The sequence below is a fragment of the Phyllostomus hastatus genome, unplaced genomic scaffold (genome assembly GCF_019186645.2).
Source record: "Phyllostomus hastatus isolate PE091 unplaced genomic scaffold, TTU_PhHast_1.1 phas_contig_98, whole genome shotgun sequence".
Taxonomy (NCBI): Eukaryota; Metazoa; Chordata; class Mammalia; order Chiroptera; family Phyllostomidae; genus Phyllostomus; species Phyllostomus hastatus.
In genome coordinates, this window is record NW_025333999.1 from 7,022,913 (window position 1) to 7,037,109 (window position 14,197).

The 14,197-nt window shown below is 53.1% G+C and overlaps 4 protein-coding genes across 11 annotated transcripts in view; 1 reads left to right on the forward strand and 3 right to left on the reverse strand.

Annotated features, from left to right (window-relative positions):
• Positions 1-88, reverse strand: part of LOC123828216 (myocyte-specific enhancer factor 2B-like) — a 27,963-nt gene extending 27,875 nt beyond the window's left edge. Inside the window, exon 1 of the mRNA XM_045852944.1 lies at positions 35-88. The gene's annotated coding sequence lies outside the window, so the exon portion shown is untranslated. The remainder of the gene's footprint in view (positions 1-34) is intronic.
• Positions 1-3,236, reverse strand: part of BORCS8 (BLOC-1 related complex subunit 8) — an 11,109-nt gene extending 7,873 nt beyond the window's left edge. For all 4 annotated transcript variants that reach the window (XM_045852960.1, XM_045852959.1, XM_045852958.1 and 1 more), the window contains exons 1-3: positions 3,145-3,236; positions 516-628; positions 35-99 (exon numbers count right to left, since the gene is read on the reverse strand). In XM_045852960.1, coding sequence (XP_045708916.1) covers positions 35-99; positions 516-628; positions 3,145-3,181 — 215 coding nt within the window. In that variant the 5' untranslated portion in view covers positions 3,182-3,236. The remainder of the gene's footprint in view (positions 1-34; positions 100-515; positions 629-3,144) is intronic.
• Positions 3,233-8,378, forward strand: RFXANK (regulatory factor X associated ankyrin containing protein). Of its 3 annotated transcripts, XM_045852952.1 has the most exons (10): positions 3,239-3,366; positions 4,039-4,175; positions 4,671-4,865; positions 5,538-5,618; positions 5,754-5,819; positions 6,073-6,173; positions 6,329-6,454; positions 6,809-6,875; positions 7,132-7,212; positions 8,149-8,378. In XM_045852952.1, the coding sequence occupies exons 3-10, from the start codon at positions 4,679-4,681 to the stop codon at positions 8,217-8,219; spliced, it is 780 nt and encodes a 259-aa protein (XP_045708908.1). In that variant the 5' UTR covers positions 3,239-3,366; positions 4,039-4,175; positions 4,671-4,678; the 3' UTR covers positions 8,220-8,378. The 3 variants fall into 3 exon arrangements, with proteins under 3 accessions (XP_045708909.1, XP_045708908.1, XP_045708907.1); XM_045852953.1 differs by lacking the exon at positions 4,039-4,175 and having other exon boundaries at positions 3,233-3,366; XM_045852951.1 differs by lacking the exon at positions 3,239-3,366 and having other exon boundaries at positions 3,930-4,175.
• A 37-nt stretch (positions 8,379-8,415) lies between these two features.
• On the reverse strand, positions 8,416-9,852 carry LOC123828219 (nuclear receptor 2C2 associated protein). Of its 3 annotated transcripts, none has more exons than XM_045852954.1 (6): positions 9,725-9,852; positions 9,496-9,622; positions 9,263-9,404; positions 8,940-9,045; positions 8,790-8,857; positions 8,416-8,549 (listed from the first exon to the last, which is right to left on the reverse strand). In XM_045852954.1, exons 2-6 carry the CDS (start codon positions 9,531-9,533, stop codon positions 8,433-8,435), a joined length of 471 nt encoding a protein of 156 aa, XP_045708910.1. In that variant the 5' UTR covers positions 9,534-9,622; positions 9,725-9,852; the 3' UTR covers positions 8,416-8,432. The 3 variants fall into 3 exon arrangements, with proteins under 3 accessions (XP_045708910.1, XP_045708911.1, XP_045708912.1); XM_045852955.1 differs by having other exon boundaries at positions 9,732-9,849; XM_045852956.1 differs by having other exon boundaries at positions 9,263-9,353; positions 9,725-9,787.
• Between the last annotated feature and the right edge of the window lie 4,345 nt (positions 9,853-14,197).

Genomic DNA, 14,197 nt, shown 5'->3' on the forward strand with positions numbered 1-14,197 from the left:
GCTGAATGCCCAGGAGGCAACCTTAGGTGCTCACCTGCAGGCGTACTCCACTGTATAGATGGCTCCCTGGCTCTGCTCCTCCCATCGCTGCATGTCGGCCTGTGGGAGGTAGGGGACTGTTAGGGGGAGAGGCTGCCACGTATATCTTCCCAACTCTCTAGGACTGAGCACCTGATCACTATGGCTGCAGAGACTGGCCCCCTCCAGTCCCTTCCCTTCCCTCATGAGTCCAGACTTTCTGTGAACAGCTATTATGTCCTGGGGCCTTTGCATCTACTGTTCCCTCTGCCTGTCATGCTCTTCCCTCTAGTCTTCATACAACTGCCTCCTTCTCATCATACAGGTCACAACTAATGTAGGCCAGCTGCCCCTTCTTCCAAATCTGTCCCAGATCTATCTACCCATGGTCCCAACCTGCCCAGTGACCACATGCCTCCTTGTTGGTGGCCCAGCCTGGACTGTTACCCCAAGTGCAGACCCTGTGGGAGTTGGTGGCAGGGGTGCATGCAGCTCACCTTATGCTGGGCCAGCTCTGGCAGAGAGCGGCGCACATGCTCCTGTAGCCGGTACAAGGCCACAGACGGCTCATTGGCCAGGACGTAGACGCTCTCAGTGAACTTGTCTGTAACTGGGTCCAGGATTGACAGTCAGAGTGTGGAAGGCGGTAGAATAAGGGAAAGGGGTGCACAGATACAGAGACAAAGCATAAGACTCCTGATTGCTCAATCTATAAGTCCAGCCAGAGTGGTGAAGAGTGTCTGGTGTTCCCCCACCCCCAGCAGGTGGGTCACCTGTGGCCCAGGTGATAGGTTGAAGATGGTCACAGAGGCCTTGCTCATGGTATTGTCAATGCATCCGGTGAACTTGTGGTCTTTCCTCTCCCCAGCCCACTGGTGGTGTACACTGCTGCTGCCCACTCGCATCCCCTCGAATTCTTTTTAACCCAGTGAATAAATCTGAGATTTCTCCTCGAAGAATCTACTGGTTATTGGATCTAAAAGTGCCTGCAAGTTTATATCTCTGGGTAGCCCTCAGCCATGATTGACCATTGAGGGACATGAAAGTCCATGCCCCCTGCTCTGTTGGGACAATCGAGAGGAGTGACTCATCTCCCTAAACTCCCTTGCCAAAGCAGGCTGAGGCCTCGCTCTGAAGGATTTTACCTGAGGTTGCTCCTTGCTCTGCCTCCTCCCCAGCCCTGTCCTATTTCCCTTTCTCTCTTGTGGGGCTCTCTCGGTAAGTTAATTACACCCAAATCGTCACCCCAGGGTCTACATTCCTAACTAGCTGGTCATCCATGCTGTCCATAGGGAGATCCTTCTGGTTCTGCCACAAAACAAAGCCCAGCTTCACCCATTCTTAGCACTGCACTGACTCCACTGGTCCAGGTATGGCTGCCTCCCACCTGGACGCCAGACTCAGCCCCTCCTGCTCTTCCTGCTTCCCCCACTGCCAGCAGTCCCATCTCCACACAACAGATGGAGTGAACTAATGAACACATCAGATATGTCCTTCCCTTGCTTGGGATTCTCCCATGGCTCCCATCAGCCAGAGAACAAAATCTGCCTTGCTCACCATGGCCCCCTAAGGTCCTGCGTGTTCTGCCTACTGTGGACCTCCATATCCTCTTTGTCTTTCATCCAGACACAATGGCCTCCTGGCTGTTACTTGGACCCTCCCAGCACTGTCCACAAGAACTTTCTCTGATGACTGAACGGTTCTATGGTCCATACTGTCCAATATGGTAGTCACGAGCTACAGGTGGCTACTGGGCACTTGAAATGCCACCAATGTGACTCAGAAACTAAATTTTTAACTTTACCTAACATTAATTAAGCACCCATAAACACTGTGACCAGTAGCTACTATATTAAAGCACGGCTCTGAGCACTTTGCCACCATAGGGCCTTTGAATCTGTTATTCCTGCCACTGACACACCCTTCTTCCCTCTGTCTTAAGTCTTCATTCCTCCTATCTTAGCTGAAATGTCACCTCCTGGGCAAAGCCTCCCCTGGTCACCAAGCTTAATCAGATGTCCCTCATTCTCAACAACAACCTTGTTCATTTCTTTTATATGTGAATTCTGTTCTTTACTAGGTTATGTGTTTACAGGAAATAATTAAAGCATGGATTTGTGAGGGTAGGGGTTTCTCTGGGCCTCAGTTTCTTCATTTGTAAAAATGCCATGAAAACAGTACCCCCCTTGAGGTTTGTTACAGAGATGGAATCTGTGCTACTGCCCAGGGCAATGTGGTTGCAAGACAGAAAACCCTGGTGTGTCTGGGAGTCAAGGAGGTTGTGCATGAGTCTATCCAGTGTGAATACAGCTCACTGGGCCCGCCTTCTCCCTTCAAACTGTATAGATTATAGCCCTGGCTGGTGTGGCTTAGTGAATTGAGCATCAGCCTACAAACCAAAAGGTCACAGGTTTGATTCCCAGCCAGGGCACATGCCTGGGTTGTTGGCCAGGTTCCCCAGTTGGGGGAGTGTGAGAGGCAACCAAGCAATGTATCTCTCACATAGTGATGTTTCCGCTTCCTCTCTTTCTCCCTTCTTTTCTCTCTAAAAAAGTAAATACAATCTAACAAACTGTATAGATTATAGAACCTTTTACCCTCTTAGGCCTCCTTGTTTCACAAATGAGCTCAGTGTTGTTACAAAAGAGGTGGAATTAAATGTACTTGTACCTTCTAACTAATTAACTAGAAATAACATGTGCAATTAAATAACAAAAAACTTAATAATTTAAAAAGTTTGTGGCATTTTGTAATTTGTAACTATGTGTTTTATAAATATTTGAGTCAATGTAAACATACCAAATGCACAAGTCTATATGGCAACAATACGCACAGCGATTGCCATATCCCAAGCTTTCTTCCAATGCAGTACAAATATCAGGTCATTGAGTTCTCACAAACCTATGAGGGGAGGGAGGGAGACTATACTCCCCATTTTACAGATGACAAAAGTAAGATACAGGGACTTTCTAAAGGTTCCAAAACTAGTCAGCGGCCGCCAGGATTCGATAGCAGTTCAATCTCTGCCCCTCACGTTCATTCCCTCCCTTTGTCCTTTCCCTCCGTCCCTCTATCACCCCTCCGCGAGTTCCCGGGTCCTTTGTCCAGCCCTGGACCTCGCATCACCTTTCTTTCCCTTGAGCTGCATCTCGGGTTCCTCCATAGCTACAACCGCTCCTGAAACCTGAGAACCGGAACCGGAAGTCTGGAGGTGGTGACAGCTGCCTAAACGTTCCCCTGCAAAACGCGACTTGGCCCTGCCACAACTCCAGTACCAACTAGCCTTTCCTCTCTGTACTTAAACAGGAGAGGGGCCGTGAGTGAGAAACTGGAGAAGGGGGCACACAGGTAGGTAGGTGAGGAGGGAGCAAGGACCCCCCTGAATCTACACCAAAGCGGGGAGGGGCCAGGGCGTCCTCCTTTCCTGAAACCCCCTTTTCCAGGGGAGGATGGCTTAGGAGAATGCTCCACACACCACTCACTTTGGGCCGTATAAACGGCCTCTTTGTACCCCACTGCTGCTATCAAATCCCTGCACATGCTCGTGAGCCCCTAGCACCTCAGAAGGAACATTGTTCGGGACTTGGACGACAGTGGTGTTGCCCCTTTAAGTTCCGGATGCCCCGCCCGGTTCCTTGCCCCTGCCTTCCCACTGACGAAAGGGCTGTCTCGTCAGCCCGGTACTGGAGCCGATTGGCTCCCAAAAAACTGTGGACGGAGCTGGGGACGGTGATGGAATACAGCCGCATTGAGATCCTCAGAGCCTTCTGATGCTCCGCCCAATTCCCCTTCACCAGTTGGCCCCCTACCGGAGGGTCAGGGTGTAAAACGCGCAAGCGCTATTGCAATACTCGGTCCCCAGCGGAAAGCATGCCCCTCCCCCAACTCTTAAAGGGCCAGAAGCAGCTTCTACTGCTTTTGCCCTTCCGCACTTTTGGGGGGCGGGGTGCGCAGGCGCAGTGGGGAAGCTCTGGGGTGGGAGGTAGTGGTCGCGTATCAAGTTGCTTTCTGTCCCGGTAGAAAAACCTGGGCGCCCAGGGTTCAGGCTCCAGCTTGCTCCTCAGTGCCTCAGTTGGAGGAGAAAAGTTTGTGAATTAGGCCTCCAAGTTTTGGGGGGCCCGAGTTTGCGGCGAGGGGTGAGAGAAAGCTCTTTGGAGGTGAGTGGACCTCCTGGATCTCCTTGGGAGGGGCGGGTGGGATGGAACCAATTACATCTTTGTTGAGCCCTCAATCATTATGGGGACCACTCTCCAAAAAGTAACTACAACAAACGTTTGTTAAGCTCTGCGGTGTTTCAGGCCCCCTGCCCAGCTATGTACAGACATGACTTCTTTTAGACCTTATTTCCCCATTTTATTAATGAGGAAACAGGTTCAGAGTAGTTAAGGCATGTGCCCAAGTTCTTACAGCCTGTAAGTGCAAGGATTCCATCCCAGATAGTGACCCCAGAACCAAGGCTTTTAAGCAGTGCCTGTCCTATGTGTCTTCGTGGTGGGGTGGAGTGGGCCTGCAAAGCAACTGGACTCTGATTTAATTTCCTGGAGGAGCTTGAGTTTACCCACCCTCACTGTGCTAGGCTGATTAAGCAGTTGGTGCCCACTTAACAAGAGTTTTGATAATTATTGTCATCTCTCCCCTTTTGTTGCCTCCAGATTCCCCCATGGAGTCCTCTCAGCCTGCAGAGGACCTCAGCCTGACTCAGCAGCCCCCCATCCTAGAATTTGGGGACCCTGAAGATCCCATCGATGAGGCCCCAGATGGCTCAGACACAGTGGTGCTCAGTCTCTTTCCCTGCACCCCAGAGCCTGGGAATCCTGAACCAGATGCTGGTGCCTCATCACCTCAGGGTAGGTACTTGCCCTGGGCTCCAGCCTCTGAGACTCAAAGACTGTGGAATGTCAGGTCCCGGATGTGGGCTTTTGTCTTTATCTTCCAGCACCTAGGACATATATATCTTCCAGCTCCACCTAGTGAAGGATTGCTTATTTGTTTTTATTGTGGTAAAATCCACTAACATAAAAGTTACCATTTTGACCATAATTGCATACAATTCTGTGGCAGTAAGTACATTCACAGTAGTGTGTAACCCCAGCCTGTTTATAATTTTAGGACATTCCCATCACCCCAAAAGGGAACTTCACCTGGGCTACTCCTCAGGAACCTGGGGTATCCACACAAGCAGCAGGACCCCAAAGCTGCCAGTATCTCAGGAGACCTGATGGCCTTGCCCCATAACTTATTTAACATCTTTGGTGACAGGCAGAGCCCAAGCACCTACTCAGGGTACTCTGAGAGTTGCGTTTTTCTGAGGAGCAAGAGTCTTCAAATTCTTCAGGTTTTCAAATGACCTGTTAAAGTCTATGCGGACATGCCCAGATTGGGCAGTGGGTCCTGCAGCTTCCAGCTTCTCAGGGCTCAGCTCCAGTAGCATCACTGTAGAGTGATAGGGGAGTCGCACTGTGTCTTTGGTAGCATGGTCTGTCTTGGAGACCCAGAACCCTTCCTCTGTCTCCCACCAGGCAGCTCCCTGAAGCACTCCACAACCCTCACCAACCGGCAGCGGGGAAATGAGATCTCAGCCCTGCCGGCCACCCTGGACTGTGAGTGGCCCTGTCTCCAACAGGGTGTGGGGTAGCAGGGTGGCTGGGCAGAGAGAAGCATCTTGGCACATGAAGTAAACTAAGGCACAGAGCAGGGATGGGACAGGTGAGAACACTGCCTCTCTCTGGCCCCAGCCCTGTCCATCCACCAGCTCGCAGCCCAGGGAGAGCTGAGCCAGCTGAAGGAGCATCTGAGGAAAGGTATGTGTCCACATCCATGCACTGGTATCCGTCCTTGTCTGACCTCATGTGCTGGTGTGTGCATGTGGGTGCTGTCGTGACCTGTGAGTGTGCATATGTCTTTGTCTACACATGTGTACAAGTGCAGCCACTTGTGTGTATCCACATGTGTCCCCCCCCATCTGGCCCTAGCTTGCCCACATGATCCCCACTCCCACAGCTTTGGGGATAGTGGGCAGGGGTGCAGCCCAGTGGTACCAACCCTTCCTGCCAGGCGACAACCTCATCAACAAACCGGACGAGCGTGGCTTCACCCCCCTCATCTGGGCCTCTGCCTTTGGAGAAATCGAGACCGTCCGCTTCTTGCTTGAGTGGGTGCGTCCCTGTCCAGCTGGGGGCTTCCAGGGACTTGAGGGCGGGCCAAGTCTCAGCTGCTATGGGGACCTCAGGATGTCAGGGGATTCCCCTACTCCTCCCATCACCACTCCTTCTATGCCCCCTCCTGTCACTGCCACCTCTGCTTCCCCCAGGGTGCCAACCCCCACATCCTGGCCAAGGAGCGGGAAAGTGCCCTGTCACTGGCCAGCACAGGTGGCTACACAGACATTGTGGGGCTGCTGCTTGAGCGTGATGTGGACATCAACATCTACGACTGGGTGAGGCACCACCTGCCAGCTTTGGGTTCCTTGCAGGGTGCCAGGCCTGCTCTGGGTGATAAGAACACAAGGCAGGCCATTCCCAAGCTTCACAGAGCTCTTAGTTTTTTTAGGGGGTAGTGAGAAGCCAATACATAAACAGTCAGCTGAGATGTAGCTGTGATGGCAGGCGCATAGACAGCCTGTACAACCAAGGGAGGTCAGGGAGGGCTACCTGGAAGAGGAACATCTAAGCCAAGTCCCAAAGGAGGAGCTAGATGGGCCAGGTGACAAACAAAAGGAACCACATTAAATTGGAGTGTGCTGGATGATACGAGAATCCAGTATAGTGATGATTGCTCCTGCCCCTGACAGAATGGAGGGACGCCACTGCTGTATGCCGTGCGTGGGAACCACGTGAAGTGTGTAGAAGCCTTGCTGGGTGAGTGGGATTAGAGGCTGGCCCTGGTGGCCCAGAGCCGTAGCTGGCACTGCAGGAATCCTGAGGGGTCTGGCCTCGGGGACCTTGGAGGTGGGGGTTCTGTTGACCACATTCTCAGAACTCAAGACTCTTGTCCAAGGCCACATGGGCAACTGATAGACCTGGGGCTGCATTATTGGTGGTCACTGGATCTCCAGAGTCTGTGCCCCATTCTGGGCTTCCAGTCCCCCCTTGCAGAACCTGCCCTGCTTTGTAGCTCGAGGAGCTGATCTCACCACTGAGGCTGACTCTGGCTACACCCCTATGGACCTCGCCGTGGCTCTGGGATACCGGAAAGGTCAGCCTGAGACACATGGTAGTGACAGCTTGCTGTGGGTGGGATGCCACAGAATACACAGGGCATCCCTCTTGGATGTCAGATGCTGGCAACAGGAGTTCCTGTTAGCAAACATTGAGTGCCCCTGTGTATATGGCCTGGGTATGTGCTAGGCCTGGTTCTCAGAGGGCTACCCATGAGCTGGGGGTGGAGGCCAATGTATGTCAGTGACTGGGGTCATGATGGGGGACACTCAGGCATTGAGAGGCCCAAAGGAGACCCTGGCCCCACCTCAGGATGGATGGTAATCAGGGAGGGCTTCCCGAGGACCCCAGGGAAGGATGGTCCAGGCTGGAGCGACAGCATATGCAGAGGCCTGGCCGGGTGAGGGCACCCAGAGGAAGGGGGCCTGGCCACAATACACAGGACCTTGAGGCCACCCTCTGAGGTAGGAGGTGGGTGTAAACAGATCCCAGTTTGATTCCTTACTTCTGCCTTCACTTCACCACCCATGAAACAGGGTGACTGTAACAGAACCAATCCCCTGGGGTTGTGGGGGGAATTGAGGTCTTGGGAAATATCCCCTCCTTGCTTCAAGGAGTCCTCCTCTGTTTGGGACATCAGTCCTCATAGCCCTTCTTGTCCTTTTGTAAATATCACAATTCACCAATAACTCGGAAATGCTTCCCAAACACATTTTTATAAACTTGGGGGAAATTGAGGTTCCTGGAATAGGGGCCTCCATTTTCCTGGCTGTGTCCTGGGAGGGGTGTGGATTTACCCATATATGAAGTGGGCTCTCCATCCATGTCCCAATGCAGAGAGGCCTCAGGGGAGGGTGCAGTTCTTAGGGCAGGATCCCCCAGCTCAACCCATGAAGGGAGGATGCAGGTGGGTCTAGTGCCTCTGCAGTCCCAATTCCATTCATAGTCCTCCTTTTCCTTGTCCTGTTTCCAGTGCAACAAGTGATTGAGAACCACATCCTCAGACTCTTCCAAAGTAATCTGGTGCCCGACGACCCCGAGTGAAGACCGTCACCTGTCCCCCAGGGACTCAGACACTCAGGGAACAAGATGGTTGACCCAGAGTTGGGGGAACCCAAAACTGGCTTCAAAGGCAGCTCCTGGACAGATGGTGGGAGAGGGTCCTTGCCAGGAGAAATCAATAAACCTGTGCAGAACTTGAAAGACTTGGCTGTGCTTCCATGAGGGTTTCCTGGAGGGGGCGGCTGCCCCGTGGCCTCATATCTTCTCCCCCAGCACTCGCAGGTGGTAGATGACCACACGGCCGAAAAAGTCAGTGGTGTCCTCAAATGTTACCTTTAGCTGGTCCACCTCAGCAGCTGGCACAGGGAAGGTGTGAGCACAGCAGTCAAGGGAAACAGGTGGTTTGTTGTTAGACTGTGTGCCAAGCCCCACGCAGTCCCAGCTCAGACACCAAGCTTTGGGCCCCTCTGCGACTCACAGAGCAGGTTACCATCAGCTCACTTCACAGATAAAGTAATGCAGGCCTAGAGGCCACTTGCTCAAGGTCATATGCAAGGCCCTCAGCTTTCAGAGACATAGACCACCCCCACTCCAGAGGCCAGGGCAGGATATCTGAATTGAGTTGTTGTCCTCAGGGTAGAAGTCCACAATCTTACTGAGAGCCTCACTCTCCAGAGAACCTGCAGCAGAGAAAGGAGCAGACTGTGAAGCCTTGTTGCCCCCTCCACCCTCCTCTACCCCCCTACCAGGGCCTTCCAGTACCTTCCACGCAGCCCCGGCGACTGGAAAAGCCCCCCTGGAACTGGATCTGCACCTGGGAGACACGGATGCGCTGTGGAAACTCTAGTATCACCCACTGGGAGGGGCCCTGGAAGCAGACAGAGAAACAGTCCCCTGGTCACTCTAGGATGAAGGCAGTACTATGCAATCTTTCAAATAGTCGATTGGTGGTGGGAGGATTCATCACATGGTCCCTCCTGACCAACCCGACTGAGCTCAGCTGTGGTGCTCTGTAGTTCTTAAGGCACCCTGGACCCCTGAATCTGATTCATACGATGGGTAGAGGGTCCAGGGATGTTCCTCACCTGGTCCGAGTTCCAGCACGTCTCCTCGTTCTGGTCGAACAGGTGCTTCTTTCCAAACTGCCGCGAGTTGCGATTCAGCACCGAACTCACCCTGGAGGCACCAGAATCACCGGGAGGAGAGGGACTGAACCCAGCACCGGCTCTGCAAACCCCAAGCTCTGTCCACAGACAGCTCAAACCCCAAGACGAGGAGGGCACTGCCACTGCCCGCCCCCACCTCCCCGGGCCCTCACCTGCTCACTGTGTCTGCGCAAACCAAAGAGTGGGTCATTTCAGCTCCACAAGACCTCACGGCTCAGAGCTGCGATCCAAGGCAGCCAGAACAGCGAGAACTTGTCTTCTGAGTTTGAACGTCCTCACCTGAAAAACCGGACAGGAACCGTCACTGCCCCACCCACTCCAGTCCTAAATGTCCCCTTGATTAATCCCTTGCCGGAAAATTGGGGGTTTCGGGGAAACTACCAATGACCCGAGGCCAGGTGTCCTGTGCGTTTCGGGCGGTCGTCTCGGCTCCGAGTCTCAGTTTCTCTGGGAAAGGAGAATCAAAACGTAGACCCGGAACCGCATGGACACCGCGCAGAAGCAATGTGACTCAGGCCGCGTCGTTCCCGGGGCGGGGTTTGAACTGGGCCCCGCCCCTCAGTGCCCGCCTCTTAAAGGGCCCTAGTCCAGTGTTTGAGTTAAGAAGGCTGGTACCTAAAAGCAAGCATTTGTGGCCTTGGTCGAGTTTGCTTAGTTGATTAGAGTGTCTTCCCGTACGTCAGCAGGTTGCAGGTTCAACGCTGACTGGTGTGGCTCAGTAGATTTAGCACTGGCCTGCGAACCAAAAGACCATGATTCGATTCCAGCTCAGGGCACATGCCTAGGTTGTGGACCAGGTCTCTGGTTGGAGATGTGAGAGATGCAACCGATTGATGTTTCGATGTTTCTCTCCCTATTTCCCTCCCTTTTCCTCTCTCTAAAAAATAAATTTAAAAAGATTCCAAAAAAAAGGGTGCACACGGGAGGGGACTGATTAATGTTTACAAGAAGTCTTCATCAGTCTTATGTGGCCCAACCTTTAAACCTGTTTTTCCAGTAAACGCTGCCTGGGATGGGCTTTTTGGAGGAGGGGGCTTGTGAAATGGGTTTTGAAGGATGAACAGGAGTTTGCCAAACCGGTTACAGAAAGTCTCAGATACCAGGCTAAAGATCTGGTTCACTGATTCACACTAAACAACTCCTGCCACTCTCTACTGCCCAGCCCTGTGTTGGATGGTGCTGCAGACTGTGAGAGGCCTCAGTTCCAGCCCCACATGTGCTGAATCCTCAATCTGGGTAATACAGAGCTATACACACCCACTCCCAGTCCCATGGGGCCAGGGCAGAGCCAGGGGAAGAGATAGTGCCTAGGTAACTGGTGTAGGAGGGCCTCCTGGGAGAGGAGATATTGTGGCTGCACCAGAGTGAGAAAAATCTGGGGCTTTGTGGGGTCCAGGCACGGAAAACAGCATAACCAAAAGCCTGGTTGGGTGAAAGACCACGAATTTGAATAAAATATGTGGAGCCAGATCCTCCTGAGCCTGGAGCAGTCATGGAAAGTGTTTGAGAAAGGGCAGGACGCCATCTGATCTACATGAATGGAGGGTTCTGAGACAGATTAGCCACTGCCAGGAGGCTGTGGTTCCTGGCTTCCGCTGAATGGTCTGGGACCCAGCCCCTTTCTTCAAGGGCTGAGGGAATGGTCCTCCTGGCATCCTACTAGCGTCTGCACAAGCCTGCTCTAGAAGGCGGTGCTGGCTGGGAAACTGGGACACTAGCAGAAGAGCTGCCCCATCAGCCCCTGCCTGCCAGGACTGCCTGCATTCAGTCATGACCTGGTGCCATCCAGACCTGGCTCTGCTGGTCTCAGGATCAGGGTTGGACATGGCAGAAAACACTTCCAACCCCCCAGAGGAAGTTAGGAAGAGCATGGACCCCAGAGGCCCCATATACAGTTTAAATCCCAGCTGGGCCACTCACTAACTACCTGTGTGACATTGGACAAGCAACCATGTGAGCATCTGAGCATTTTTTAAAATCTGTGAACTAGAGGGAATTCTATTTCTAGAACTGCTGGAGAATTTAGTGAGCTCTTTAGGATGACACATGACAATAGTGCTGACCTTTGTTGAGAGCTCACCCTGTGTTTAACTTGAAGCCACGTTTCGTCTCCATCCACTGGCTTATTAAAACAGCTGTGCTGGTCTGTATTACCTACATTTTACAGGTGACTGACTGTACAGCCACTTGGGCCAAGGTCCCCCAGGGAGGATGTGCTTGTCCCAGGGCCCTCCACGCCACTCCTGGTCTTGGCATGGAGCTGCCTTGCCCACTGGGATGAAGCCAGCTCATACCCTTTTCCCACCTCCTCACCCCACTGGCGCCTGGGCATGAAAGGGCCTCCTGTTTCTCCAAGGAATTACCAGCTGTAAGCTCCCATCAGGACAGCCAAAAGTGGTCCATTCATTTGCCTGAGTGAGGAGAGACTGGGCCGTCCCTTCCCCCTCACCCTAGGGGTGGAGCAGAGGGTGCTCTAGAAGAACAAGAAGCTGCAATTCTGGTTCACTGAGGGAAACTGTGGCACAGAAAAGCAAAATCATTTGGCTAAGGTCACCCAAGGGGACCAGGATTCAAACCCCGGTCTGACTCTGGAGTTCCCTTCACTGAGCTGAGTTCTGCATTTTTTCAGGAGAGGCAATGGAGGCTCAGAGAGAGTCAGGGATTTGCTGAAGTCACACAGCAAGTATTGGTCAGCAGAGACTCTCTGGGAAGGCAGAAAATAGTTGTACTTCCCATGAGTTTGTCATCTTGGAGCAAGGCAGGGAAAGAAGCTTAAGTAGCTTTGAGCCTTGGTTTCCCCCTGGGAATAGGTTGTCCCATGGCCCCAACCTGGAGAGTCTTCAAGGGTGAGTGTGATGGGGTCCTCTGGCCAGCAGCCCCCTAGGGACAGGTCTGGGTCTGATTTATTCACTGGGTCCTGCCTGGGGCCAGCAGGGCTGGCTGAGAATAGATGGACACTCCCTCAGTGCCAGCTGGACCTGTCAATCCTGGCAGGATGTGAGCCTGGGAGTCTGGGTAAGTGGGGGTAACAGCGGGAGTGGGAGGGTGGCCGAGCATGAAGGGACTGAAGTGAGCTCATGTGGGAACACCCTGGGCCATGACTAGGTGTGCTCAGTGGTGAGCGTGAGTGGCTTTGCTGAGTGTGACCCTGGGAAGAGCGTGTGTCTCCATGCTGGTGATGTGGTGCCAGATGATAGTGACTGGGTGCTGGCTCTCTGTAGGTATGTCCATGTCTGCAAACATGGCTGGGTGTGAACAACATGGGGCAAATGCGGGATGTTTATGGCAGCCAGGAAGTCTGAGGTACAGGGGTGTGTGAACAGCAGTAGGTATTTAAATGTGAGGGGACTCTATGTGGGGCTGGACTCACAGTCGTGAGTTTGTGCAGCAGGCGTGGCTTGTGTATGGCTATTTTGTGGTCTGTCTGACTTATATGTTGTCTTGCCAGGTGTGGTCATACATGAGCCCCCTGTGCAGTCACTGTGTGTCTAGGATGTGACTGTGTGTCACAGTTGTTTGTGACATTGTATAAGACAGCTGTAAATCTCCCCCTGACTGGTGTGGCTCTGTCCTGCAAGATGAGGAGTAGCCAGTTCTATTCCTGGTCAGGGCACATACCTGGGCTGCAGGCCAGGCACCCAGTTGGGAGCATGTGAGAGGCAACTAATTGTTGTTTCTTTCTCTCTCTTTCTATCTCCCTTCCCCTCTCTCTAAAAATAAATAAATAAAATCTTTATAAAAAAGATGTGAGTCTGGTTGCATGTGCTGTGTCTGTGTGTCACCTTGGGTATACTGAGAGGCACTTGGGAGACATTGTCTCTCTCTGAGACCCAGCTCTTGAGGATCCAGCCTGCTCTGGCCCACCAGCCCCCCTCCCCTGCTCCCTCCACCCACTCACTGCAGCCCCTGGCCTGAGGCCCCTGTGAGGAGCGGGGACAGAGAAGGCACTCAGGGCTTGGGGGTGGCTCACCCAATCCCAGTGCTGGTCTATAAATAAAGTAGCTCTTTGAGCCCAGCAGATTCCCAGGCAAGGTTGCCTCATTCAAGCCCCCGGCAACAGCCCACCCCCTGGGCCCCAGGCCAGCCCCTCTAAGCTCAGCCCTGGCACCAGCCAGGAGGACCATGGGGTGGGGAGAAGAGGGGGTGGAGGAGTGGGGGGTGCTGAGGTGGGAGTCATCCTGGCTCTGAGGCCACAGACCTGGGCACACACTTGACCCATATTGTGGGTCCCCCTGAGCCTCAGTTTCCCTGGATGGAAAGTGGGCAGCAGCATGCTAGCAGCCCTCATCTTGTGCATTTCCTTCCCCTCTCATTTTCCAAGCCATCCTGTATGGAGAAGACTCTTAATTATCCCTGTTTCAGACAGGAAAGCTGAGGCACAGGAAAACAAAGCGGCTGGCCCAGAGTCACTCTGTTAGAAGAGGTGGAGAGGGGTTTGAATGCTGGACTTGTGGAGGCCAAGCTTCCAGCTTCTATACAACCATACCCAGACCCCAGAATCAGCCACAACGCTGTCACACCAGCCTGTCCTGTAGACACACCAGTGTGATCCCTGACCTCTGTCCCTCCTCTGGGATGACGAGTCAGAGAGTAAACAAAGCTCCCCAGTGTGTTGCATTGGCCCCTGGGGCCACTGCTCACCCAGCAGGCTGGATCCACACACACAAGAACTAACACATATGTGTGGACTTGCTTCCCCGGGGTCTTGCCTCATCCTCCACTCATTCCCACTCCCTCTTTGGTAATTTTGCTGAAAGTATTAGCATGTCCCCTGTTTGTTCCCCCACCAAGCTGAGACCCACCCTCAGAGACACAAACACACACACCACACACACAGGCATAGGCCCCTTGGTG